The sequence below is a fragment of the Salvelinus namaycush genome, chromosome 22, assembly GCF_016432855.1.
Source record: "Salvelinus namaycush isolate Seneca chromosome 22, SaNama_1.0, whole genome shotgun sequence".
NCBI classification, from domain to species: domain Eukaryota; kingdom Metazoa; phylum Chordata; class Actinopteri; order Salmoniformes; family Salmonidae; genus Salvelinus; species Salvelinus namaycush.
The window spans coordinates 8,859,753-8,885,731 of NC_052328.1; the positions used below are offsets into that span (position 1 = coordinate 8,859,753).

Genomic DNA, 25,979 nt, shown 5'->3' on the forward strand with positions numbered 1-25,979 from the left:
TGAATGCTAAGTGTCACGTCTGGAAGAAACCTGGTACCATCCCTACGGTGAAGCATTGTGGTGGCAGCATCATGCTGTGGGGATGTTTTTCAGCGGCAGGGACTGGGAGACTAGTCAGAATCGAGGGAAAGACGAACGAAGAAAAGTACAGAAAGAACAGAGAGTACAGAGAGAACCTTCATGAAAGTACAGAGAGAACCTTGATGAAAACCTGCTCCAGAGCGCACAGGACCTCAGACTGGGACGAAGGTTCACCTTCCAACAGTACAACAACCCTAAGCACACAGCTAAGACAACGCAGGAGTGGCTTCGGGATAAGTCTCTGAATGTCCTTGAGTGGCCCAGCCAGAGCCCGGACTTGAACCCGATTGAACATCTCTGGAGAGACCTGAAAATAGCTGTCCAGCGACTCTCCCCATCCAAACTGACAGAGCTTGAGAGGATCTGCAGATAAGAATGGGAGAAACTCCCGAAATACAGGTATGCCAAGCCTGTAGCGTCATATCCAAGAAGACTCAAGGCTGTAATCGTGTAATCGCTGTCAAAGGTGCTTCACACAAAGTACTGAGTAAAGGCTCTGGATACTTATGTAAATGTTATATTTCCGTTTTTTATTTGTAATATATTTGCAAAACTGTCTAAAAACCAGTTTTTGACTTGTCATTATAGAGTATTGTGTGTAGATTGATGAGATTTTTTTAGGGGGGGGTCCATTTTAAAATAAGTCTGGAACGTAAAAAAATGTGGAAAAAGTCATTGCACTGTATACACCAAGGAAAGGGCTTGAGTTAATATGGCATGCCATCTGCAGCTTCCGTGAGCAGCAGTTTATCCTCCATCACCTGTCTTCCTTCTTTCTCTCCATCACTCATTCCTCCAAACGCCTTAGAGCAGGGTTCCCCAAATTTGACCCCGCAAGTTTTCGGAGCAAAGAAAATGAATATATGTAACGTCCTGACCAGAGTTATTATGTGTTTTGCTTGTTTAGTGTTGGTCAGGACGTGAGCTGGGTGGGAATTCTATGTTGTGTGTCTAGTTTGTCTGTTTCTATGTCCAGCCTAATATGGTTCTCAATCAGAGGCAGATGGTAATCGTTGTCCCTGATTGAGAATCATATATAGGAGGCTTGTTTTGTGTTGGGATTTTGTGGGTGTTTGTTTCCTGTCTCTGTGGTTGTCTGCACCAGATAGGTCTGTCTCGGTTTTTGCACATTTTGTTATTTTGTATGTTGTTTGTAGTGTTTCACTTGTTCTTTTATTAAACATGTTGAACACTAGCCGCGCTGCACTTTGGTCCTCTCCTTCACCTATGGAAGAAAGCCGTTACAGAAACACCCACCTAACCCGGACCAAGCAGCGTGGCAACGGGCAGCAGCGACAGCAGCAGTGGTACAAGGAGGAATGGACATGGGAGGAGATTCTGGACGGAGAAGGACCCTGGGCAGAGCCAGAGGAGTGTCGCCGTCCCAAAGCGGAGCTGGAGGCATCAAAAGCGGAGAGGCGGCATTATGAGGCGCTTGCAAGGCAGAGTGGCTGGAAACCCGAGAGGCTCACCCAAAAATTTCTTGGGGGGGGGGGGGGGGGGGGGCTAAAGGGGAGTGTGGCGAAGCCGGGTTGGATACCTGAGCCAACTCCCCGGGCTTACCGTGGTGTGAGAGGGCGTCGTACTGGTCAGACACCGTGTTATGCGGTAAAGCGCACGGTGTCCCCAGTACGCGTGCTTAGCCCAGTGCGGGCTATTCCACCTTGCCGCACTGGTAGGGCTAGGTTGGGCATCGAGCCGGGTGCCATGAAGCCGGCCCAACATATCTGGCCTCCAGTACGTCTCCTCGGGCCGGCGTACATGGCACCAGCCTTACAGGTGGTGTCCCCGGTTCGCCTGCATAGCCCAGTGCGGGCTATTCCACCTCGCCGCACTGGCAGGGCTACGGGGACCATTCAACCTGGTAAGGTTAGAGAGGCTCGGTGCTCAAGAGCGCGTGTCCTCCTTCACGGTCCGGTATATCCGGCGCCACCTTCCCGCCCCAGCCCAGTACCACCAGTGCCTACACCACGCACCAGGCTTCCAGTGCATCTCCAGAGCCCTGTTCCTCCTCCCCGCACTCGCCCTGAGGTGCGTGCCCTCAGCCCGGTACCTCCAGTTCCGGCACCACGCATCAGGCCTATAGTGCGTCTCAGCCGGCCAGAGTCTGCCGTCTGCCCAGCGGTGCCTGAACTGCCCGTCTGCCCAGCGGCGCCTGAACTGCCCGTCTGCCCAACGCCGTCTGAACTGTCCGTCTGCCCAACGCCGTCTGAACTGTCCGTCTGCCCAACGCCGTCAGAGCTGGCCGTCTGCCAAGCGCCATCGGAGCCATCCGTCTCCCCAGCGCCATCTGAGCCATCCGTCTCCCCAGCGCCATCTGAGCCATCCGTCTCCCCAGCGCCATCTGAGCCATCCGTCTCCCCAGCGCCATCTGAGCCATCCGTCTCCCCAGCGCCGTCTGAGCCATCCGTCTGTCCCGAGCCGTTAGAGCCGCCCGTCTGTCCCGAGCCGTCAGAGCCGTTCGTCAGTCAGGAGCCGCTAGAGCCATTCGTCAGTCAGGATCTGCCAGGGCCGCCAACCAGACAGGATCTGCCAGGGCCGCCAACCAGACAGGATCTGCCAGGGCCGCCAACCAGACAGGATCTGCCAGAGCCGCCAACCAGACAGGATCTGCCAGAGCCGCCAACCAGACAGGATCTGCCGGAGCCGTCAGTCAGCCATGAGCGTCCAGAGCCGTCAGCCAGTCATGAGCTGCCCTACAGTCATGAGCTGCCCTACGGTCATGAGCTGCCCTACGGTCATGAGCTGCCCTACGGTCATGAGCTGCCCTACAGTCATGAGCTGTCCTACAGTCATGAGCTGCCTTACAGTCATGAGCTGCCCTACAGTCATGAGCTGCCTTACAGTCATGAGCTGCCCTACAGTCATGAGCTGCCCTACAGTCATGAGCTGCCCTACAGTCATGAGCTGCCCTACAGTCATGAGCTGCCCTACAGTCATGAGCTGCCACTCAGTCCGGAGCTGCCACTCAGTCCGGAGCTGCCACTCAGTCCGGAGCTGCCACTCAGTCCGGAGCTGCCACTCAGTCCGGAGCTGCCACTAGTCCGGAGTTGCCCCTCTGTCCTGAGCTACCTCTCTGTCCTGAGCTACCTCTCTGTCCTGAGCTACCTCTCTGTCCTGAGCTACCTCTCTGTCCTGAGCTACCTCTCTGTCCTGAGCTACCTCTCTGTCCTGAGCTACCTCTCTGTCCTGAGCTACCTCCAAAATCATGTGGGGGCCTTGGGGAGGATTCTTAGGCTAAGGTCGTGGGCGAGGGTCGCCACTCAAAGGACGCTAAGGAGGGGGACAAAGACAGTGGTGGAGTGGTGTCCTCGTCCACCGCCGGAGCCGCCACCGCGGACAGATGCCCACCCAGACCCTCCTCTTGAGTTGTAGGGGTGCGTTCGGAGTCCGCACCTCAGGAGGGGGGTACTGTAACGTCCTGACCAGAGTTATTATGTGTTTTGCTTGTTTAGTGTTGGTCAGGACATGAGCTGGGTGGGAATTCTATGTTGTGTGTCTAGTTTGTCTGTTTCTATGTCCAGCCTAATATGGTTCTCAATCAGAGGCAGATGGTAATCGTTGTCCCTGATTGAGAATCATATATAGGAGGCTTGTTTTGTGTTGGGATTTTGTGGGTGTTTGTTTCCTGTCTCTGTGGTTGTCTGCACCAGATAGGTCTGTCTCGGTTTTTGCACATTTTGTTATTTTGTATGTTGTTTGTAGTGTTTCACTTGTTCTTTTATTAAACATGTTGAACACTAGCCGCGCTGCACTTTGGTCCTCTCCTTCACCTATGGAAGAAAGCCGTTTGTCACGTTCCTGACCTATTTCTGTTAGTTTGTTGTATGTGTTAGTTGGTCAGGACGTGAGTTTGGGTGGGCATTCTATGTTTTCTGTTTCTATGTTGGTTTAAGGGTTGCCTGGTATGGCTCTCAATTAGAGGCAGGTGTTTGGCGTTTCCTCTAATTGAGAGTCATATTTAGGTAGGTTGTTTCACAGTGTTCGTTGTGGGTGGTTGTCTCCTGTTTCAGTGTTTGTCGCACCATACGGGACTGTTCGGTTTGTTTGTACATCGTTCCTTTTGTGTAGTCTATTTTCCCTGTTCGTGCGTTCTTAGTGTTATATGTAAGTTCGTATAGTTCAGGTTTGTCTACATTTGTTTTGTTATTTTGTTAATTATTTCAAGTGGTTTCGTTTCGTGTTTTTCCCGTCTTGTTTTATTAAAATTATGTCATCACAACCCGCTGCGCCTTGGTTCAATCACTACTCCTCCTCTTCGGTTGTAGAGGAGGAGGAATACCGTTACAGAACCACCCACCAAATAACCAGAACCAAGCAGCGGTGTAACGGGAGGAACGGACAGCGCACGAAGCAGGATTTATGGTCTTGGGAGGAGATCATGGAAGGAAAAGGACCATGGGCTAAAGTGGAGGTGAATCGCCGCCCATGGGAACAGCTGGAGGCAGCTCGGAGAGCGGAGGAAACGGGAGAGAGGAACCGGCATTATGAGGGGACGCGTCTGGCACGGAAGCCCGAAAAGCCCGTGAGTACTACCCAAAAATTTCTTGGGGGGGGGCTAAGAGGTAGTGGGCCAAGGGCAGGTAGGAGACCTGCGCCCACTTCCCAGGCTAACCGTGGAGAGCGGGAGTACGGGCAGACACCGTGTTACGCAGTAGAGCGCACGGTGTCTCCTGTACGTGTGCATAGCCCAGTGCTTGCTATTCCACCTCCCCGCACTGGTAGGGCTAGATTGGGCATTGAGCCAAATGTCATGAAGCCGGCCCTTCATATCTGGCCACCAGTACGTCTCCTCGGGCCGGCTTACATGGCACCAGCCTTACGCATGGTGTCCCCGGTTCGCCTACATAGCCCGGTGCGGGTTATTCCACCTCCCCGCACTGGTCGGGCGACGGGGAGCATTCAACCAGGTAAGGTTGGGCAGGCTCAATGCTCAGGGGAGCCAGTACGCTTGCACGGTCCGGTATTTCCGGCACTACCTCCCCGCCCCAGCCCAGTACCACCAGTGCCTACACTACGCACCAGGCTTCCAGTGCGTCTCCAGAGCCTGTTCCTCCTCCACGCACTCTCCCTATGGTGCGTGTCTCCAGCCCAGTGCCTCCAGTTCGGGCACCACGCACTAAGCCACCTGTGCGTCTCCAGAGCCCTGTACACACTGTTCCTTCTCCCCGTACTCGTCCTGATGTGCGTGCCCTCAGCCCGGTGCCACCAGTGCCGGTACCACGCACCAGGCAAATAGTACGTTTTGAGAGTCCAGTGTGCCCTGTCCCTGCTCCCCGCACTAGGCTTGAAGTGCGTGTCTCCAGTCCGGTGCCTCCAGTTCCGGCACCACGCACCAGGCCTTCAGTGCGTCTCAGCCGGCCAGAGTCTGCCGTCTGCCCAACGGCGCCTGAACTGTCCGTCTGCCAAGCGCCGCATGAACTGCCCGTCTGCCATGAGCCTGCAAAGCCGCTCGTCTGCCATGAGCCTACAGAGCCTTCCGCCAGACTGGAGCCGCTAGAGCCTTCCGCCAGACAGGAGCAGCCAAAGCCTTCCGCTAGACAGGATCAGTCTGAGCCATCCGTCTCCCCAGCGCCGTCTGAGCCATCCGTCTCCTCAGCGCCATCTGAGCCATCCGTCTCCTCAGCGCCATCTGAGCCATCCGTCTCCCCAGCGCCGTCTGAGCCATCCGTCTGTCCCGAGCCATTAGAGCCGCCCGTCTGTCCCGAGCCGTCAGAGCCGTTAGTCAGTCAGGAGCCGCTAGAGCCATTCGCCAGACAGGATCTGCCAGAGCCGCCAACCAGACAGGATCTGCCAGAGCCGCCAACCAGACAGGATCTGCCAGAGCCGCCAACCAGACAGGATCTGCCAGAGCCGCCAACCAGACAGGATCTGCCAGAGCCGCCAACCAGACAGGATCTGCCAGAGCCGCCAGCGAGCCATGAGCGTCCAGAGCCGCCAGCGAGCCATGAGCGTCCAGAGCCGTCAGCTAGCCATGAGCGTCCAGAGCCGTCAGCCAGCCATGAGCGTCCAGAGCCGTCAGCCAGCCATGAGCGTCCAGAGCTGTCAGCGAGCCATGAGCGTCCAGAGCCGTCAGCCAGTCATGAGCTGCCCCTCAGCCCAGAGCGGCCATTAATCCAGAACTGCCCCTCAGTCCAGAGCTGTCTCTCTGTCCGGAGCTGCCTTTCAGTCCGGAGTTGCCCCTCTATCCTGAGCTACCTCTCTATCTACCTCTCTATTCTCACCTACCTCTATGTCCTGAGCTACCTTGTCCCGGAGCTGTACCTTTATTTTGTGTTGCCTATATTAGGTGGGTGGAAGAGAGGGGTGGTCATTCTGAGGGGGATTAGCAAGCTGGGATTGACTATGGTGGGGTGGGGACCTCGTCCTGAGCCTGAGCCACCACCGTGGTCAGATGCCCACCCAGACCCTCCCCTAAACTTTGTGCTGGTGCGCCCGGAGTTCGCACCTTGGGGGGGGGGGGTTATGTGGTTTCGTTTCGTGTTTTTCCCGTCTTGTTTTATTAAAATTATGTCATCACAACCCGCTGCGCCTTGGTTCAATCACTACTCCTCCTCTTCGGTTGTAGAGGAGGAGGAATACCGTTACACCGTTACAATATAAAAATAATATATATATTTAAAACACCAGCAAATCAGCTCCAAGTGATTTTAATTTTGGAAATCTGTTCCAAAATATTACCACGTATAATAGAGACATATATGTGATCGTATACAAATGAAAATAGGTTTTGAAGTGATTATGTTTCAGTCAAATATTATATCTGTTTGTCTTCTTGTGTTCAATGTGCAGTCTACAAATGATTTGTAATTATGTTCCGGCCCCCTGGCCATCTGCTGAAGAAGAAATCGGCCCGCGGCTCAATCTAATTGATGATCCCTGCCTTAGAGAGTGGATTTTCTTTGCCAGAACTAGCATTTAAGGGGAGGGGCGAGGAGGTTGTCTAATCACATCTAGTGTGACAAGCACAGGAGGTAGTAGAGGTTAAGACCTAACTGGGGACAAGGTAACCATGAGGTTAGCATGAGTCAATGTCAAAGGTGAGGAACAAAGTACTGTTCCTACTGCTCTTGTACTCATCTACTGTAGATGCCCTTCTGATTCCTGAAAAACATCTAATATAACCAGAAAAGTAGAATTCTTGAATCCATGACAAGTGTGTAGTCAAGTGTGTCAGTTACATTTTACGTTATTAAATATACAGTACCATACCAGACACGTTAGCTAAAATGAATATAATCGTATACCTCTTATTGGATCTCATTACAGTCCCTCGTCTAAAAGTGCTACCAAAAACGCATCCCCTTGTGAACAGCTCGGCAAAGGCAATTCATTTATAACGAAGAGTACGTTCATTGGGTTAAGAGGTCTTCGAGGACACACTATACTCCTGTCCATATTTAAAGGAGCGGCAATAGGAAAGGACTTACCTTTTGGCAGGTTTGAGGGAAGAGGACCGTGTTGGCACAGGCATAGACGACCTATGGTCAACTTCGGCAGCACCTTTTGACCGTGGGACCGCTTTCACTGAAAAATAAACACACAAGAACACCAGACCCTGCTATGACAGCGGCTTGTAATGTTTTGCTTAAACCGAAATTAATGGAAATCTTTCTCAGTGTCTAAAGTGTTCGTGTAGGGGCTCGTCCTCACAATTTGATTGTACAGCCAAATTTAAACAAGATCCAAAAACCACGCTATTGAGATCACATTATAGATATTCTGTTATATATATATATATATATATATATATATATATACACAGTATATATAATAGAATATCCAATCCAAATTGCCTCGACTCCCAGTCTTTCATCCAAAGTCATATAGAGACATTCAATCTCAATCTCTACCATCTCAATTTAAACGTGTCGTTTGTCTGTGTTTTGGCTTATTAATGCACTTTGAGATTATTTTCTGTAATAAAAAGCGCTATACAAGTTAAATCAATTCTTATGATTCATTTCTGAATCTAAGGGGATGACAAAACGCACCATCTTCCACATAACCACAGGGCGAGTGACCCTCATCTGCAACAGAGAGAAACACCATTATTATAGATAGACTATAAACATGCACATACTAGCCTGCTCCACTGGCAGTTCCACTTGTACACGTCTATGCTATGCATTGTTAACCAAGGGTGGGTGACCCCATCTATTGTCTGTTAATAGGCTTGATATAGTGGTGCTACATATTAAGATCCTCAGTACAACCAGTAGAGGTCGCTTTGATAGCAGCAGTGCCACACTATAAATGACAGAATTCTGTGAACTGCTTACTATAGCAATGTTACAAGCAGTGCACTTGTGGAACGGCAAAGTCAAGTATGTGTTTACTACGTTAATCAACTGCTCAAGACGGACTCCTTAACGCATCGTCGAAGATATCTAAAACAGAAGTGAGATTAATAATAGCAATTAAATGTTTTTAAATGTAGACCAAAAAGACATCTACAACAATAGCTTTCCGGGGGGGGGGGGCGGTATAGTTTTTAAAAACCTCTAATCACGATACCTGAAAATCAATATTCATTGTTAATTCAAATACATTATGCTGACATACTATAGTTTGTTGACAAGAAATTTGTGGAGTGGTTGTCAAACGAGTTTTAATCACTCAAACCTAAGTGTATGTAAACTTCCGACTTCAACTGTATGTATTCCATACATTTCTGCTGTAACGCAGGGTACAGCCAGAGCCGTATATAATACATCCAAATATAAGGCTGTAAGGCCGGGTACAGCTCTTCAAAGGGCACAGTACGCGTCTCTTCCTCCTCTGTTGGTGCACAGTACAGTACGCCCTTTACTCCATCAGGTCAGCTATTACACTTCTTCAAACACACTGTAAACAGAGTGCTTTTCAGAGGCTGTCAGACAAAGCACTTTGGAAGACGCATAACATATCTTCATGAATAAGTAATGCTGTTCTTGGAAATCTTGGAATAGCGTCCAATTTTCGTACACACTTTCTTTGATCAATTATTCGATTGATAAATTGATTGACTCAGTAAATAACCAGACATCAGGTTGCTTGGAAGCAGACATGAGCAGAAACAAAGGGAAAATAAGTAGATCTGCACACAGCACATACACTGAGTACACCAAACATTAGGAACACTTTCCTAATACTGAGTTGGGATGCCGGCCTATGTTGACTCCAACGCTTCCCACAGTTGTGTCAAGTTAGCTGAATGTCCTTTGGGTGGTGGACCATTCTTGATACACATGGGAAACTGTTGAGCATGAAAAACCCAGCAGCGTTGCAGTTCTTTACACAAACCGGTGCGCCTGGCACCTACTTCCATACATCGTTCAAAGGCACATACATTTTTTTTGTCTTACCCATTCACCCACGGAATGGCAAACGTACACAATCCATGTCTCCACTTCATCGACACCGATTGATGTGGATTTAACAAGTTATCATAGCTTTCACCTGGTCAGTCTATGTCATGGATAGAGCCGTTCCTAATGTTTTGTATGCTCAGTGTATACTGTACAAAACTGCATGCAAGGTGATGTAGGCCTACATTAGACATGCTTGGCATTCATGATTTAAAAACAACTGTCAACTGTTAGATAGTACAAACAGGTTAATAACTATTATTTCAGTGGGTCAATACAGAATAAGTGAATACACATGCACACACAAATAGAGGGCTTTGCACCAACTAGACCGGTTTACAACTTAGTATAGTGTAAAAATGCTGATATACTGTACATGGAACACAGACAGTGTGATCTACTACCGCCTGGATAGTACATACAGAGCCTCTCTGTCATGCTTGGTTGTTGTAATACATAGCACTTGAGCACCATCTAGTGCAAGGATGGGCAACTTTATTGGGGGTAGGGGCCACATAAAATCTGAACTCATCATGAGGGGCCGCAGTGGCTCGCGGTTCTGCGTACCCACATCCTTACCTACACATGCAGTCAGAGCCTGCCTTAGGCTTTTGGGGGCCCTAAGCACATTTTGGTTTTTCTCTTCTCTTGACAGTGGAGAGAAAAATATAACGTTTTAGAATTACTTTCCTGCAATTCTACACATTTTGCAATGGGGCTTAGAGAAAATTTAGCAATTTTGCGATTCTACAGATTTTTCCATGGGGCAGAGAGAAAAATTGCAGTTTTACAGCTAATTTCCTGCAATTCTACACATTTTGCCTTGACTTATAACATGTTAATATGATATCTGAGTGAAAGTGACATACAAACCAATGCCCCCCCCCCCCCCACCAGGTCCATAATTTGACCATGATTACTACAAGTTTAGATAGCTGGCTAGACTAAAGACTAGCTTACCAATACATAAAACAATCGATGGCATGGGCTTATTGAATGTCTGTCATTGACTAACAAACCACGAGAACAACTGCTGATGCACAACCACATTTTGAAATTGCACCTTGCGTATTCTACGATTCTAACTCTCAACAGTAAGTCGGGACCCTGATTGAGTTCCATTTTAAATTGATCCACGGGCCTACAAAAAGGGCTGCCAGTTGCCCATCCCTGATCTAGTGTCTCAAACGTTCCCAATCTATCTCCAGTACTGCGTCTTTTGATCGGGAAGAATTGAAATGCCAGGAAATGTCTGTTCATGAATATATTCATATGAAAAGATGAGCAGAGCTCACAATATATGGTCCGTGAATTAGGTCGTGCAAAACGGTATTCATGTTAAACATTAGTTCAAGTGTATTCATGGCGTAGTCTTGTATTAATCTCACTCTTAGTTTTACTGAGCAAACCAGTGGTCCAATTACTGACCCGTTTTCAATTCTATCAAACAAAAGGAGAGTCAACACAGTCATAAGGGCATTATAATGAAGGGATTATACATGATTAGTAAAGTCAGGAAGTGGAGCCATGATTGCTATCGGGTACCTGTTGTTTTCATCTGCCTAGGATCATAGGATTCAGGGAATATGTAGGTGGGGCGATATGGGTTTTCCTCAACAGGTTCTGAGCGAGGCGACGGAGACAAAAAACACACACAACGTGACAACAACGAACACACTCGCAGACTCACAAAGACAACGGGCTTGACAGAAACAACAGACACGTGGGGTCAACATCAAATCAAAACACACACATGAGAACAGGGAGTCCGATTTTTGTTATGATCCCCTTACCTGGAATTCTGTGTATCTGTTTAAACATGTTCTTGTACCAGTCCTTGGACTTATCTGTGTTCTGGAAAAAAACATATTCATGTTATTTATCATATTTAAAAACAAACAGGGGTTCTGACAAAAATATATAAATGGATTGGCATTTGGCAGTGAGGCATATCGTTTTTTCACCACTGTACTCCCTACCTAAGCATTAAATGAAAAATGCCCTGTGAAGGGGGCTTCCGAGTGGCGCAGCGGTCTAAGGCACTGCAGTTCAGTGCTGGAGGCGTCACTACAGACCCTGGTTTGATTTCAGGCTGTATCACAACCGGCCGTGATTGGGAGTCCCATAGGGCGCTGCACAATTGGCCCAACATCATCCGGGTTAGGGTTTGGCCGGGATAGGCCGTCATTGTAAATAAGAATTTGTTCTTACCTGACTTGCCTCGTTAAATAAAGGTTAAATAAAAAAAATATTAAAAGGCTACAGATTATTTAAAAAAGGCACAAGGAAAAAAAAGGGACTTACACTTTACACACAACTCATAACATCTGGACTGTACACTCATAGGTGTGTCTTCTTAGCCTGATTCCAGATCTGTTTGTGCTGTATACGACCATAGGAGTTGGCTATACAGCTCAAACAGATCTGGGACCAGGCATGCTACTGTCCTCTCTTTATACAGTAACTTCATATTGTTTTCTTACCCGTACTGGCACGATGGGCTGGTTCAGTGGGACCAAGACACGCGATTGAGAGTACCTCATCCTCTTGCCGTCCATATCTGGATGTTGGCTCAGTTCTCTCTCTGTTCCAACTACAGGTCCCGGATCAGGCGATTTGTCCCTCTCTGGGGTGGGGTCTGAAAAAGCCAACATTGCTGTGTCAAAGGGAAGAGAAGTGCTACAGTGGGTCCTACCAGTCAAAATCTGCCCTGGCAAATAGCTCTACATACCCCATACGATCCACAAGCATACTATGCAAACGATATACAGTCATTTCAATGGTAAAACATGATTATGAACAGATGACACGAAAATACACACAGCAATTGAGATAACGAATTACAAAATGCTTTACAATGAAAAATGTAACCCCCCCCAAAAAATATAATAAGTGCAGCAATTTATAAGATAGCTTGGTATTGTTATGAAGTACTCTTCTTATGTAAGTATGAAAAATGATCCAATATCTCAGAGCAGGAGCATGAAAACGTATCACATTGGGCCGACACGAGGCTGACAGCAAACATATTTAGGCACTGTTCAGGCAGCAAGGGGTGAAGGTAGTAGATGGATCCTGACTACACGGAAGAAGATGGACTGAAACAGGTAGGGGCGATTTTGAACCAACAAACGAGCTAAAATCGACCATATTATCAGGTAATGAAACTGAAGCCGGCCAGCAGGAACTAAGATCGAGAAGAGGAAGCAGTGGACAAGACACAAGACGCTCCAGTGCATACCTTCCATATTAGAAAGCTGCTTCTGTTGCTCTGTTGTGAGGAGAGGACCGAGATGGACAAAGGACAATGTAACAATGCTAATCAAAGGGGTCAAGTCTGCTGCTTTGAGCTGGTCAATCCATGCTGGGAAACATACAGTAAAAGACCAATCAGCCTTCCAGACAGTCTCACTTGACTCTCTATTCCAGGCACCTACATTCAGAATTTAGTCCACACTCAACAGATTTCATGGCAATTTCATCCGTAACCCACATACAGAACTACCCAGAATCAGGGGTGCTTACCTCTGTTGTGTTGTAGCAGAACTATGGTTGGGTTGACAGTGTTAGTGGTGGATGGGTAGGCAGAGGTGGCCTTTGTGGACAAAATATAGTTCTGAATGTCAAACGAGGCAGGAATCTGGGGCTCTTCTGTCTTCACAGGTGAACTTCCCTGGTAATGAGTGAAGAACACTTGTGAGCGATGCTTGTTCCTCTCTTATATACACGTTTTTGATAATAATAATAATAAACTGGAGTTGTTGAGAGTAGTTGAGCAGGAACATATTCTGGTTAGCTAAGAAAAACACAGCTTTTAGGCAATAACTTCAATTGACACATGATAAACAACAAAAATACACCAAATACGGCTATTTATATCATGCTGAAATGTGATTTTATTCACATTAAAACAAGCATGCAATTATCAAATGTATTATCCCATAAATGCCCAAAATAGGGGGAATTAACACAAATCTTAGATGATAACGCACCTGGGCTTGAGTTCTGTTGACTGTAGGTAAATCAGCTGTGATGTCGTGGAAGCGTCCATCAGCCAATCCCGTTTGAGAGCCGTCTCCATTGATCTGGCCAATCCAACCACCTGAAATGATCCCAAAAGAATCTCAGTTTGGCCAGTGAATAACAGTGCAAGACGACCAGAAACCTAACAATACTGAAAGATACACAAACAAACCACTGTACTCTTGGCAATCTTTGTCTCTTGGCAATTAACACGTTTCAGAGATTAACACCAAACAACAAACAGGAAACAATTAATCCTCAATTAAATCAATCTCCCGCTGATCCTGCGGTGACCAAACGCTTCCTATAGCGCTTTTCCCGGACAGAGATGCTAATATCTCCATGGAGAAAGAAACCCAATGATTCTCCCACAATCTGTGGACTTTGTTATCAGAACAAGGCGCCTATTCAGTGGTCTATAAAGGCTGTTTGTTCCAATGGCCTTTATATTCAGTCTCAACAACAATTAAAGCATCTCCCCAAAAGCCTTGGCCAGTTTAAAGCCCAGTTGTAACGTGCTGAATTCAACAAACAAGTCCACAATTAAGGCCCTGTTTCCAAAGTGCAGTGTGGGCAGGTCCGAACGAAAGTTTTTTTTGACAAAACACTGGAAAATATGAGCAATCATTGTCAACGATTCTCTGTTGTGCTGGGCAACCAAATATAAATACACTTTCAAATGTGACAAGTTATCTCACTTTAATATCAAAACAACAGAAATATGTGCATAAGTGAGTCCAGCTGTACTTGAAGTACAGTATCTCAAGAATGTTAAGACTTCTGTGAACAGAAAAGCTTGGCAATACAGGCAATTTCCCTCCATATGCATTAAGATAGCAAAACAAATGACAAAATAGTCATTATTGCTAGTGAGTCATACTATGACATAATCAAGATATTACAATGTGCTATTTTGTTAACGGGAACATTTCCTTCCAGTTTGCCTCATCAGCTATATTACTCCAGCTATACATCTGGCCTCCAACTTGTCCCTTTCACCGAGCTATGCTGGCGTTTCCCTCGACTCTGTATTCGAAGGAGAACTCCACACAATACCAGAGATATTAGATATACTGTACATATGTACATGCTCTGTAACATCTACGAGTTTAGAGAGCAGCTTCAGCGTTCTCTTTGACTTACTTGGTGCCGTGTCAACGTTTGATTCTTCACTGACGCAGTCCTCGTCGTCTATGTGGACCAGAGTGGCCCTCAGAGTCACGACCCCCTTCCCTTTACACACCCTTGTAGGGTCCAGCCCTATAGATAGATAGGACAGGTACACACAATGATGTTAGCACCAGACTTTCATTGGATCTTCACAGTCACTCATTGTTCAGAGGCAAAAAGATGTGTGAAACATCCTCACAGACACGCATTGTTTGACTCTATTCTCAGAGTGAGCTTCAGTAATCGCCATGAGACACAGTTCCATTGCCTCAGGTCCTGAGGGAATCCATGTTACTTCACGCCCCAAATTATAAAAATAGAATGTAAATGTCAAATCCAGGCCAACACTTTAATACTCCCCTCATCCATATAATTAATTACGCGCTAACACCATTAGACAAACTGAAATGGTCCACCCACACAGACAGTGTGGTGAAGAAGGCGCAACAGTGCCTCTTCAACCTCAGGAGGCTGAAGAAATTTGGCTTGTCACCTAAAACCCTCACAAATGTCTGCAGATGCACAATTGAGAGCATCCTGTCGAGCTGTATCTCCGCCTGGTACGGCAACTGCACCGCCCACAACCGCAGGGTCCTCCAGAGGGTGGTGCGGTCTGCACAACGCATCACCGGGGGCAAACTATCTGCCCTCCAGGACACCTACACTCCCCGATGTCACAGGAAGGCCATAAAGATCATCAAGGACAACAACCACCCGAGCCACTGCCTGTTCACCCCGCTACCATCCAGAAGGCGAGGTCAGTACAGGTGCATCAAAGCTGGGACCAAGAGACTGAAAAACAGCTTCTATCTCAAGGCCATCAGACTGTTAAAAAGGCATCACTAGCACAGAGAGGCTGCTGCCTACATACAGACCTGAAATCATTGGCCACTTTAATAAATGGAACACTAGTCACTTTAATAATGGCACTTTAATCATGTTTACATATCTTGCATTACTCATCTCATATGTACACTACCGTTCAACATTTTGGGGTCACTTAGAAATGTCTTTGTTTTTGGAGAAAAAAAAGCAAATTTTTTGTCCATTAAAATAACATCAAATTGATCAGAAATACAGTGTAGAAGGGCCTCCCGGGTGGCGCAGTGGTCTAGGGCACTGCATCGCAGTGCTAACTGCGCCACCAGAGTCTCTGGGTTCGCGCCCAGGCTCTGTCGCAGCCGGCCGCGACCGGGAGGTCCGTGGGGCGACGCACAATTGGGCTAGCGTCGTGTGCGTCGCCCGGGTTAGGGTGGGTTTGGCTGGTAGGGATATCCTTGTCTCATCGCGCTCCAGCGACTCCTGTGGCGGGCCGGGCGCAGTGCGCGCTAACCAAGGGGGCCAGGTGCACGGTGTTTCCTCCGACACATTGGTGCGGCTGGCTTCCGGGTTGGAGGCGCGCTGTGTTAAAGAAGCAGTGCGGCTTGGTTGGGTTGTGCTTCGGAGGACGCATGGCTTTCGACCTTCGTCTCTCCCGAGCCCGTACGGGAGTTGTAGCGATGAGACAAGATAGTAATTACTAGCGATTGGATACCACGAAAATTGGGGAGAAAAGGGGATAAAATGTAAAAAAAATAAAAAATAAAAAAATAAAATACAGTGTAGACATTGTTAATGTTGTAAATGACAATTGTAGCTGGAAACGGCTGATTTTTTATGGAATATCTACATAGGCGTACAGAGGCCCATTATCAGCAACCATCACTTCTGTGTTCCAATGGCATGTTGTGTTAGCTAATCCAAATGTATCATCTTAAAAGGCTAAATGATCATTAGAAAACCCTGCGCAAACTGTCTCTAACCAGAATAGAAAGAGGAGTGGGAGGCCCCGGTGCACAACTGAGCAAGAGGACAAGTACATTAGAGTGTCTAGTTTGAGAAACAGACACCTCACAAGTCTTCAACTGGCAGCTTCATTAAATAGTACACGCAAAACATCAGTCTCAACGTCAACAGTGAGGAGGCGACTCCGGGATGCTAGCCTTCTAGTTTTCAGCTGTGCTAACATAATTGCAAAAGTGTTTTCTAATGATCATTTAGCCTTTTAAAATTATAAACTTGGATTAGCTAACACAACGTGCCATTGGAACACAGGAGTGATGGTTGCTGATAATGGGCCTCTGCACGCCTATGCAGACATTCCATAAAACAATCTGCCGTTTCCAGCTACAATAGTCATTTACAACATTAACAATGTCTACACAGATGTTTCCGATCAATTTGATGTTATATCAATGGACAAAAAAATTTGCTTTTCTTTCAAAAACAAGGCCATTTCTAAGTGACCCCAAAGTTTGGAACGTTAATGTATATACAGTATTCTATACTATCTGTTGCATCTTAGCCTATGCAGCTCTGACATTGCTGACATTGCTCATCCATATATTTATATTTATATATTCTTATTCCATTCCTTTACTTAGATTGGTGTGTATTAGGTACTTGTTGTGGAATTGTTAGATATTACTTGCTAGATATTACTGCACTGTTGGAACTAGAAGCCTAAGCATTTCTCTACACTCGCAATAACATCTGCTAACCATGTGCATGTGACCCCCAAAAAATTTATTTGATTTGAGTCAGTCACTACATCCAATTAGTACAACTGTGTTTTAACACTGGCAGAGACACTATAGTAGCTTATTGTTGTTTAACATGGATGCAGATGGTTAACAAGTGATCCTCCTCTGCATATCCAGTGCGTCGAAGGTGACCTAGAGTTCAGGCTGATGAAAGATAGATGAGAGAAGAGGAGGAGGTGGCAGAGGAGTTAATGAGTGTGTTCACCTGCAGACGGAATCAGATCAGGAGAGCCTTTCATGCTTGTCAGAGGGGTGATTCTGACTGCAGACACACAGCGAGGACCTGAGGGGACCGGAGGAGCTGCCAAAACAACAGACAGACACAGTGTACAAGTGTAAGCTGGGGGCAAATTCTCCAAAGTGAACATTAGCAATGGTAGTTGCATTGGCATTAAGGGGCAAAACAAAGCGGATGTCTTTGTGTTAACACTTGAACTGAACCCCTGGGTGTAAGTGAACCTCAGCAAGGAATGGTCAGCAAAATAGAGCTATAGTACACCTGTGTCTTTTTCTATTACAACATATTTTGGGACATTAGCTGATGAACACTGTACTACTTAACATTGTATGTTACGACATACGCAGCGTCCTGATGAAATAAATAACACCCGTGAGTTGACAGATAGCAGCGAGGAGAAGTGTTGACACAGTGAGGAAAGTGGAGCTGGAAGACAGATTGCAGGGAGGAGATGATAGTGGCAGATAGGGACACACTGCTGCAACAATGACCTTTGGAAACATAAAAAGACAGTGGGCCACTGTCCTTTTCCCGACAGAGAACAGAACTACAAGTGTACAGTAACAGATGCTGTCGCTGATTACTTTACTGGAATATCAACTACGTAGCTACATCACATACAGAATTGTGATGAAATCTTGCATGTTGCCATGCAACTTTCCCTCTGATGATGAATAGTGGGTGAATACAGTATTTGTGTCCCCTCCACCTAAGCTGTCAATGCCGCAAACGCATGCAATCACAAACTCTGCCCATGCTAACATGTAGCCTACTGTATGTCAGCCCTCCATCATAAATAAGCACTTTCGTTGTTGTTCACTGCTTTTGATTGTTTCTCAATGCTTAGCTGATTGACTGGAATGTATGGTTAGAGTGGTGTACCATTTGATTGGCCTATTTCTTGTATGAGTAAGCTGCTGCAATGATACAAATTAACTTAATCATTGAGGGCTCCCGAGTGGCGCAGCGGTCTAACGCACTGCAACTCATTGCTAGAGGCATCACTAAAGACCCTGGTTCGATTCCAGGCTGTATCACAACCGGCCGTGTTTGGGAGTCCCATAGGGCGGTGCACAATTGGCCCTGCGTCATTAGGGTTTGGCCAGGGTAGGCTGTCATTGTAAATAAGAATTTGTTCTTAACCGACTTGCCTAGTTAAATAAAGGTTAAATGAAAAAATGACACTCAACAATCAAATACCCTAAACATCACTAGAGCCTTCTGCAACAGCAGAGCTTATTCTTCTCTTCTATGGTATTATGGAGGTCCGCAAACACATGTTAGAGGTGCATGCCGCCACCTACTGTCTGCGGTGAAAACTGGGAAACTTTAACGCAGAAAACAACACGGGAAAATAAGGAATGGGTGAAAAAACATACTCATATTATTCACCCCCCCCCCCAATTTTTTAAAATAATAATATGTTTTTACTCCTTTAGTAAGATTCAAATGTCTACTCAGATCCTTACAGGCTCTGGGGCCTGAAAGGGAAAAACATCTTCAGACAATATTCCCTGGAATGTTTCAGCTTCGAAGCCCTGGAGATCCAAAAACATTTAGGCTGCATTCACAACTATGTCCATTGTCTTTGACTTCTTGTTTGTTTGTTGGCCTGTGCAGTATCACCTGTGTAATAAACGCAACCAATCTACCTCCTTCACTATAGTATTTCTGGATCTGTTAACAGATGAACAAGAGTTTCTGCAGGCTGCGGGGCATCCATTGCCATTTCTTCTTCATTTCCACTCCCTCCTTCAACCATTTGCACTGCTTCCATATAGGAGACCTGCTGGACAGCCCTGATTCTTGCTATTTCGATCTCCTTCATCCTTACAGTGCACTTCCTGGAAGCAGAACGGAGCTATGCAGTACAATGAGAGATACAGTATGAGGAAAAGAAGTGGATGAAACTTACTGTGGGATTGGTCAAATCTCACACTGCCCTCTGTTGGACAGCCCTGGAACAAAAGAAAGCCAGAGGGAGAGAGTTATTGTAAAGCAAAGCAGATTTGAGAAAAAATGTATTAATTTACAGCATAGTGGTCAGCTCTTTTAGGGTCATCGTGAGAGTGCAGGAAGTCTGAGCAGCATTTTATTTATTGGCAGGAATAGGCTGGGGTATGGTGGGAACAAGCATTAATGCATTTGAAGATGAAGGAAAAAAACACTTGCAAACATTGTATAGGCCTACATGGATGGAGAAAGTGATCATACTTATTTAATTATTTGAATTAATCACTTTAACATGATGAACTGTAGGTCAATATGTGCTGCTGGTACTGATGCATACAATATAATATAAATGTAACATTTTCACATGAGTCAGACACGTGGTTTTCAGACACGTGTGACGTGTCACGCAACAAAAAAAATTACACGTTTATTTTTCACCACTTCCAGCTACGTCTGGTCTCCCATTCGGGGAACGATCAGGACAGACCCTGCTTAGCTTCAGAAGCAAACCAGAAGTGCGATGCAGGGTGCTATGTTGATAGAATGAATATGCCAAAACTTGCAAATGAAAAAAAGGCAGAGAAAGCAAAGGCCAGGCAGAGAGTGCGATGCAGGGTGCTATGTTGCTGGAAGGAATATGCCAAAACTTGCAAATGAAAAAAAGGCAGAGAACGCAAAGGCCAGGGTAACGAATCCAAAGATAGGGAAACTTGCAGGAAAGAGGAAAGCATTTGTATTAAACTGCATTATCATAAACAAAAATCACTGAAAACTATTTTCACAAAGAAAAAAATATTTCCTAGAAATATTTTGTTATGCTATCAATACTTTTGGGATCATGTTTTGCTTTCAATATCATTATTTTTGTTTGCAATACTAAGAATGCTGTTCTCGATGGCACGAAAGTAACTCACTCGCGAGAGGATTGCACCATATATTAACTCTATGACTCTATTAAAAGGTATTTAAAGCCGGAATCCTTAATTGAAACATTAAGAAAGTATTCCCCGCCACAGTTTCGGTAAAAAGCTGAGGGAAGGGGCTGGAGATACAACCACTCTCAAATCCATCGATTCGCTATGGATGCCAGGACTGACCATCCATGATATCAATATTATAGTTTTAACCATGTTTTTAGGCTATACATATACTTGCAATTCCACATGTGAAAGTGAGATTTTCACATGTGAAACTGCATATCCAATTCTCACAGAACAATGAGCAGCCAAGGAAGGTATGTGTTCATCACATAGAGGGGGTTCACCTCATTAGTCAGCAGCGGTATGATTAAGTACACAAACAATACTACAGTGATGCGTACTACCACTGTAGACAGTGCTGCTATTGATACTCAATGCAAGGGAACACATCAAACGAGTCCCTTGTGCGACAGCTAAATGTGTCCTCCAGGACTGGTTGAAAGAAAGAAGAACAAGACATACAGTATGCTAATCCAAGCTGCATCATTGGAGCATGCAGAACAACACCAAGGCCACAAAACACTTCCAGGGAGTCCTCCATTGTATATCGCCCTGAGGACTGATTTAAGAGACACTCAGAACACTCCCATTTATATTGCCCGGCTGTAGAGAAGATTGGAATTCAGTTAACAGACTCAGATCTCTCTCTCTCTCTCTCTCTCTCTCTCTCTCTCTCTCTCTCTCTCTCTCTCTCTCTCTCTCTCTCTCTCTCTCTCTCTCTCTCTCTCTCTCTCTCTCTCTCTCTCTCTCTCTCTCTCTCTCTCTCTCTCTCTCTCTCTCTCTCTCTCTCTCTCTCTCTCTCTCTCTCTCTCTCTCTCTCTCTCTCTCTCTCTCTCTCTCTCTCTCTCTCTCTCTCTCTCTCTCTATATATATACAGTTGTGGTTCGATGACAACCTCCTGAAATTAAGCCTACAAAGAGATTTGAGTGAGTTTCCAGACAAAACCCAAGGGTACAACCAGATCGTAAAACACCTACATTTCTTCCTCTTACAGTAGTGCAATAAACAGACTAATTTCCTGACCCCAAGTGTCCACAAGAGGTCAGCTAAGATGTCATTTTAAGAACTGGATGTGATAATTCGTGACCAGTCTGAACACAGTCTAAGACTATTTGACATGAAGCATATGTTTGTTTCAGGACAGCATTTTCTGGAGAGTAATGAGAGTTAACTGCATTGTTTTTGAAGCCCTACCTCTATCTGAAGGAATTATAATCAAATCGGAAAACAATCTATTGAAAGATACAGTACACATGGTCAATTTACAGGGCTGGTATCCCAGACATAAATTATGCCTAATCCTGGACTAAAAATCATTTTCAATGGAGATTTTCCATTGACAGCACTTTTAAATCCAGGACTAGGCTTAACCTGTATCCAGGAAACCGTCCCTAAGTGTTTTCAAACACTGAATCATAAATCTACCTTGCCGACAATAGAGAAGACGTAACAGCTAACACCGTACAGTACACTAGGTAAACACATCAGTGCAAAGATTGCTTCAGTCTTTATTAGGAAGAGAGATGCCTCCGAACAGAGATCGTCAGTAGTCCGACCAGAGAGAGAGGGTGGGGGAACAGGTCTGGCTCATCAGCCAGCAGTGCTCAGGCCAAGACAAACAGGAGACTGAGATAAACTGTAATCAAGTCAACCTCCAGTACTAAAGTCTCTACCTAAATGCACATTCTCTTGATCCGGACAATCTGAGATGATTTTAGAGCTCATTTACCTTAACAAATACAGGTCAATTTGGCTCAGTGGCACACACACACTGAAGAACAAACAGATGCTGTACTAAATTGAGAAACTCAAAACCCACATTCATAACCAAATTCATTTTGGCATTCTGTTTGGATGATTATATACTGTATAGTGCTCTGCTCTCAGATATCTAATGAGAGGGCTGCTGTAGGTCATACACTTATGAGGCCATGAGGTGGCTGCCTGGCAACTGTTTCCCGCCTCTCAGTGGCCTCTGGTCATTGGTCATTCATTAGTTAAACATGGGGAGGGGTTGGGTCGGAAGAGAGACAGACGCTGAAACCTGACAATAGACAATGAATGACAGTGTCAGTGCATGGACAACTCTTCTGAAAATAAATTATGGTGAACCCTGCCAACACTCAGGTCTTTAAAAAAGTCTCAGACTGAAATGTTGACAATAAACTAGCAGAGGTAACCTGTGCTCAGGAATTTCAATTTATTTCTATAATGAGGTAACTTTCAATTCGGTCTGTAACGACATGGAATTCATCACTTACAGTGATTTTAGCATGTAAATATTGGTGGGGCAAAGTACTTCTTTTTTTTTAGATGCATGCCAGCAAAAGCCACTACACAACACAACACTAAACAATACATTAATTGCACTATAATGATGACAAACTCTTCCCACAAACTGTTCGGGTCTACATAAAGCTGTCCCAACAGCAGTCCCAACACCTTACCACTGCAACACCTGGTTATCAGCGGAGCCTTGTCTGGCAGCGAAACAGTTCATTCATTTACCGCCTTTAAAAAAACATAGCTGATATGGCTGACTTGCTTAAACAAATGTTGTTTCTACGGACAATTGAGATGCAAAAACTGTGGCATAAGGGGACGACAAGCGGATAAGAGGCAAGCCGTAATTTCGATTAAGACATTAATGAGTGTGCTAGGAATATTTGTTCAGCACTTTTGAAATGTACAGAGACAGAATTCAGAACATGGGCTGTTCTTACAGTAAGTCAGAATCGTAGCATAAATAAAGGGGGCATATAAGCAGACAACGAAAGCTCTTACAATATTCAATGATTACATTTCTCTAAAACAGGCTATAGGCTACAAGTGCACCATCAAGTCAGAACAGTAGGCGAAATTAAGAGCTGTAAAGGAACCAAATTATTAGGGTGAGGCACATGGGCTACTAACAGCTTACTACACAACATACACTTAGTATTACTTTCTAAACTACAGTATACATATCTTCCTGGCATATCATTTATGCAGCAGCATACAAGACATTTTTGGACCCAACTTGTTGTGCTGTGCTCACTTGAACAGGAAGATCAAAAGTCTGGCATTCTCAGGATTTATGGTGCTTTCAAGTTAACTGGGAACTCTGAAAAAAACAAGGTTGAATCATGATGACGTCAGTGATCTTCAGGTTGGAGGTCTAGAAAGAGCCTAGAGTTCCCGACTTACAATTCCGAGTTGGATGACCATTCCAAATGTATTTTCCCAGTCGGAGCACGTTTTTTTCCAGAGTTCCCAGTTGTCTTGAACTTACTGAAGTCAGATTTCCCAGTTCTGAGTTTCCAGTTGTTTTGAGTGTGGCAGAAGTCATGCTGGATTGAGAGCACGGCTAATGTTGAATGTTTATCCTATTAAATTTGGAAAAAAGAAACCCAGACTTGGTACCACACACCCAGTCCACTGAATAGCAGGCTAGTGATTTCTATGCAATGCTTGCAGTTAACCACTGATTCCTTCCAAACCACTCATTGTTGAATTTGCGATTTTGTGCAATGTTTGTCCAATGGCCGATGATCACCGATACATTCTATCTATAATTCCTCTTCATTATTTCTCTTCATATGACAGGGATTAAAAAGCATTTGCCAGTAGATTGTCGACTTGATTCATGATGATGACTGCTAGCTTGCTAGCTAAGATTTTGAAAGTATGATGTCCAATCAGAGCTACTGTAGATACAGTGCATTCAAATACACCTGTATTTGAGGAGTTTTTTCCCAATATTATCTGCAGATCCTCTCAAGCTCTGTCAGGTTGGATGGGGAGCGATGTTGCACAGCTATTTTCAGGTCTCTCCAGAGATGTTCGATCGGGTTCAAGTCCAGGCTCTGGCTGGGCCACTCAAGGACATTCAGAGACTTGTCCTGAAGCCACTCATGCGTTGTCTTGGCTGTGTGCTTAGGGTCACTGTCCTGTTGGAAGGTAAACCTTAGCCCCAGTCTGAGGTCCTGAGCGCCCTGGAGCAGGTTTTCATCAAGGATCTCTCGGTACTGTCGTGGCAGAATCAGATTTAGCTCAGTAACATAGATAGATAAGATGTTATTTTCATCATATGCTTGTGAGATACTTGTCATTAGAATCTTCTGAGCTAGGGATTGGTAACTTGGGGCCAGAGAGGGGAGAGGTCAGGCTTGTCTTCATATGTCAATGTATCTGTTAAACCATGTGGTGCTAAGTAGAATATTAGAAGGGGAGGAGGACAGAGTGGAATGTTGGTTTCTTATGGGAACGTTGTTTGTAACTATTCCTAAACCATGGGATGGAGTTATTAATTGGGAAACCAGTTAGTTATCTCATACAATGTCTGTACGCCAGTCACTCCCTACTTTTCTCATAGGGGGAAGGAGTTTGGCCGTGTTTGGAACCATTGTATGTCCCCTCTGAGGTTGCCCTTATCTTGACCTAGTATTTGACCTAAGGGGCTCACTGTCTGATTTTGAGTTTGTCCAGGTTTGGGAGTATCTAGAAATGACAATTGATATATGCCATTGGATGAGGTAATGTTTTGGTAGACAGTGAAGTATCAAGCATGAGATTTAAACCTTGTCTTGGGAGATCAAACTGAACGATGATTTATAGCTGATGCTGTCTAGCGATAGGATACTCCTCTTTCGGGTAAAGGATTCTTTGTAAGTTGAGAGGGGAGTATCTTGGCTATAAATGAAACTAAGAATTGTTTCATAAGGACTCTCAGAGAATTCATTTATAGACACTGAATTGATCTGAGAGTCATTAAAGGGCTTTGGTGAAGCTTGTATATATATATTAAAGATGGAATATATAATTTAACTCTGACTTGTGTGTGGTTGGCTCTCTCTCTCTCTTTATTGAGTAATACAGGAAATTTCCACGACAGTACTTTGCTCTGTTTATCTTTCCCTCGATCCTGACTAGTCTCCCAGTACCTGCCGCTGAAAAACATCTCCACAGCATGATGCTGCCACCACCATGCTTCACCGTAGGGATGGTGCCAGGTTTCCTCCACACGTGACACTTGGCATTCAGGACAAAGAGTTCAATCTTGGTTTCATCAGACCAGAGAATCTTGTTTCTCATGGTCTGAGAGTCTTTAGGTGCCTTTTGGCAAACGCCAAGAGGGCTGTCATGTGCATTTTACAGAGGAGTGGTTTCTGTCTGGCCACTCTACCATAAAGGCCTGATTGGTGGAGTGCTGCAGAGATGGTTGTCCTTTCTTTAAGGTTCTCCGATCTCCACAGAGGAACTCTAGAGACAGAGTGAAAATCGGGTTCTTGGTCACCTCCCTGACCAAGGCCCTTCTCCCCAAATTGCTCAGTTTGGCAAGGTGGCCAGCTCTAGGAAGAGTCTTGGTGTTTCCAAACTTCTTCCATTTAAGAATTTTTTATATATTTTTTTATTTCACCTTTATTTAACCAGGTAGGCTAGTTGAGAACAAGTTCTCATTTACAACTGCGACCTGGCCAAGATAAAGCAAAGCAGCTCAACACATACAACAATACAGAGTTACAAGAGTTACACATGGAATAAACAAACATACAGTCAATAATACAGTAGGAAAAAAAGTATATATACAGTGTGTGCAAATGAGGTAAGATATGGGAGGTAA

The 25,979-nt window shown here is 45.4% G+C and overlaps 1 protein-coding gene across 1 annotated transcript in view; it reads right to left on the minus strand.

Moving 5' to 3' along the window:
* The window catches only part of LOC120017386 (sorbin and SH3 domain-containing protein 1-like), a 51,057-nt gene extending 33,612 nt beyond the window's left edge, over positions 1-17,445 (minus strand). The window contains exons 1-9 of the mRNA XM_038960136.1: positions 17,412-17,445; positions 14,598-14,714; positions 13,424-13,533; positions 12,957-13,104; positions 12,673-12,702; positions 11,915-12,069; positions 11,225-11,285; positions 8,076-8,111; positions 7,512-7,608 (exon numbers count right to left, since the gene is read on the minus strand). Coding sequence (XP_038816064.1) covers positions 7,512-7,608; positions 8,076-8,111; positions 11,225-11,285; positions 11,915-12,069; positions 12,673-12,702; positions 12,957-13,104; positions 13,424-13,533; positions 14,598-14,714; positions 17,412-17,445 — 788 coding nt within the window. The remainder of the gene's footprint in view (positions 1-7,511; positions 7,609-8,075; positions 8,112-11,224; positions 11,286-11,914; positions 12,070-12,672; positions 12,703-12,956; positions 13,105-13,423; positions 13,534-14,597; positions 14,715-17,411) is intronic.
* Positions 17,446-25,979: the final 8,534 nt, after the last annotated feature.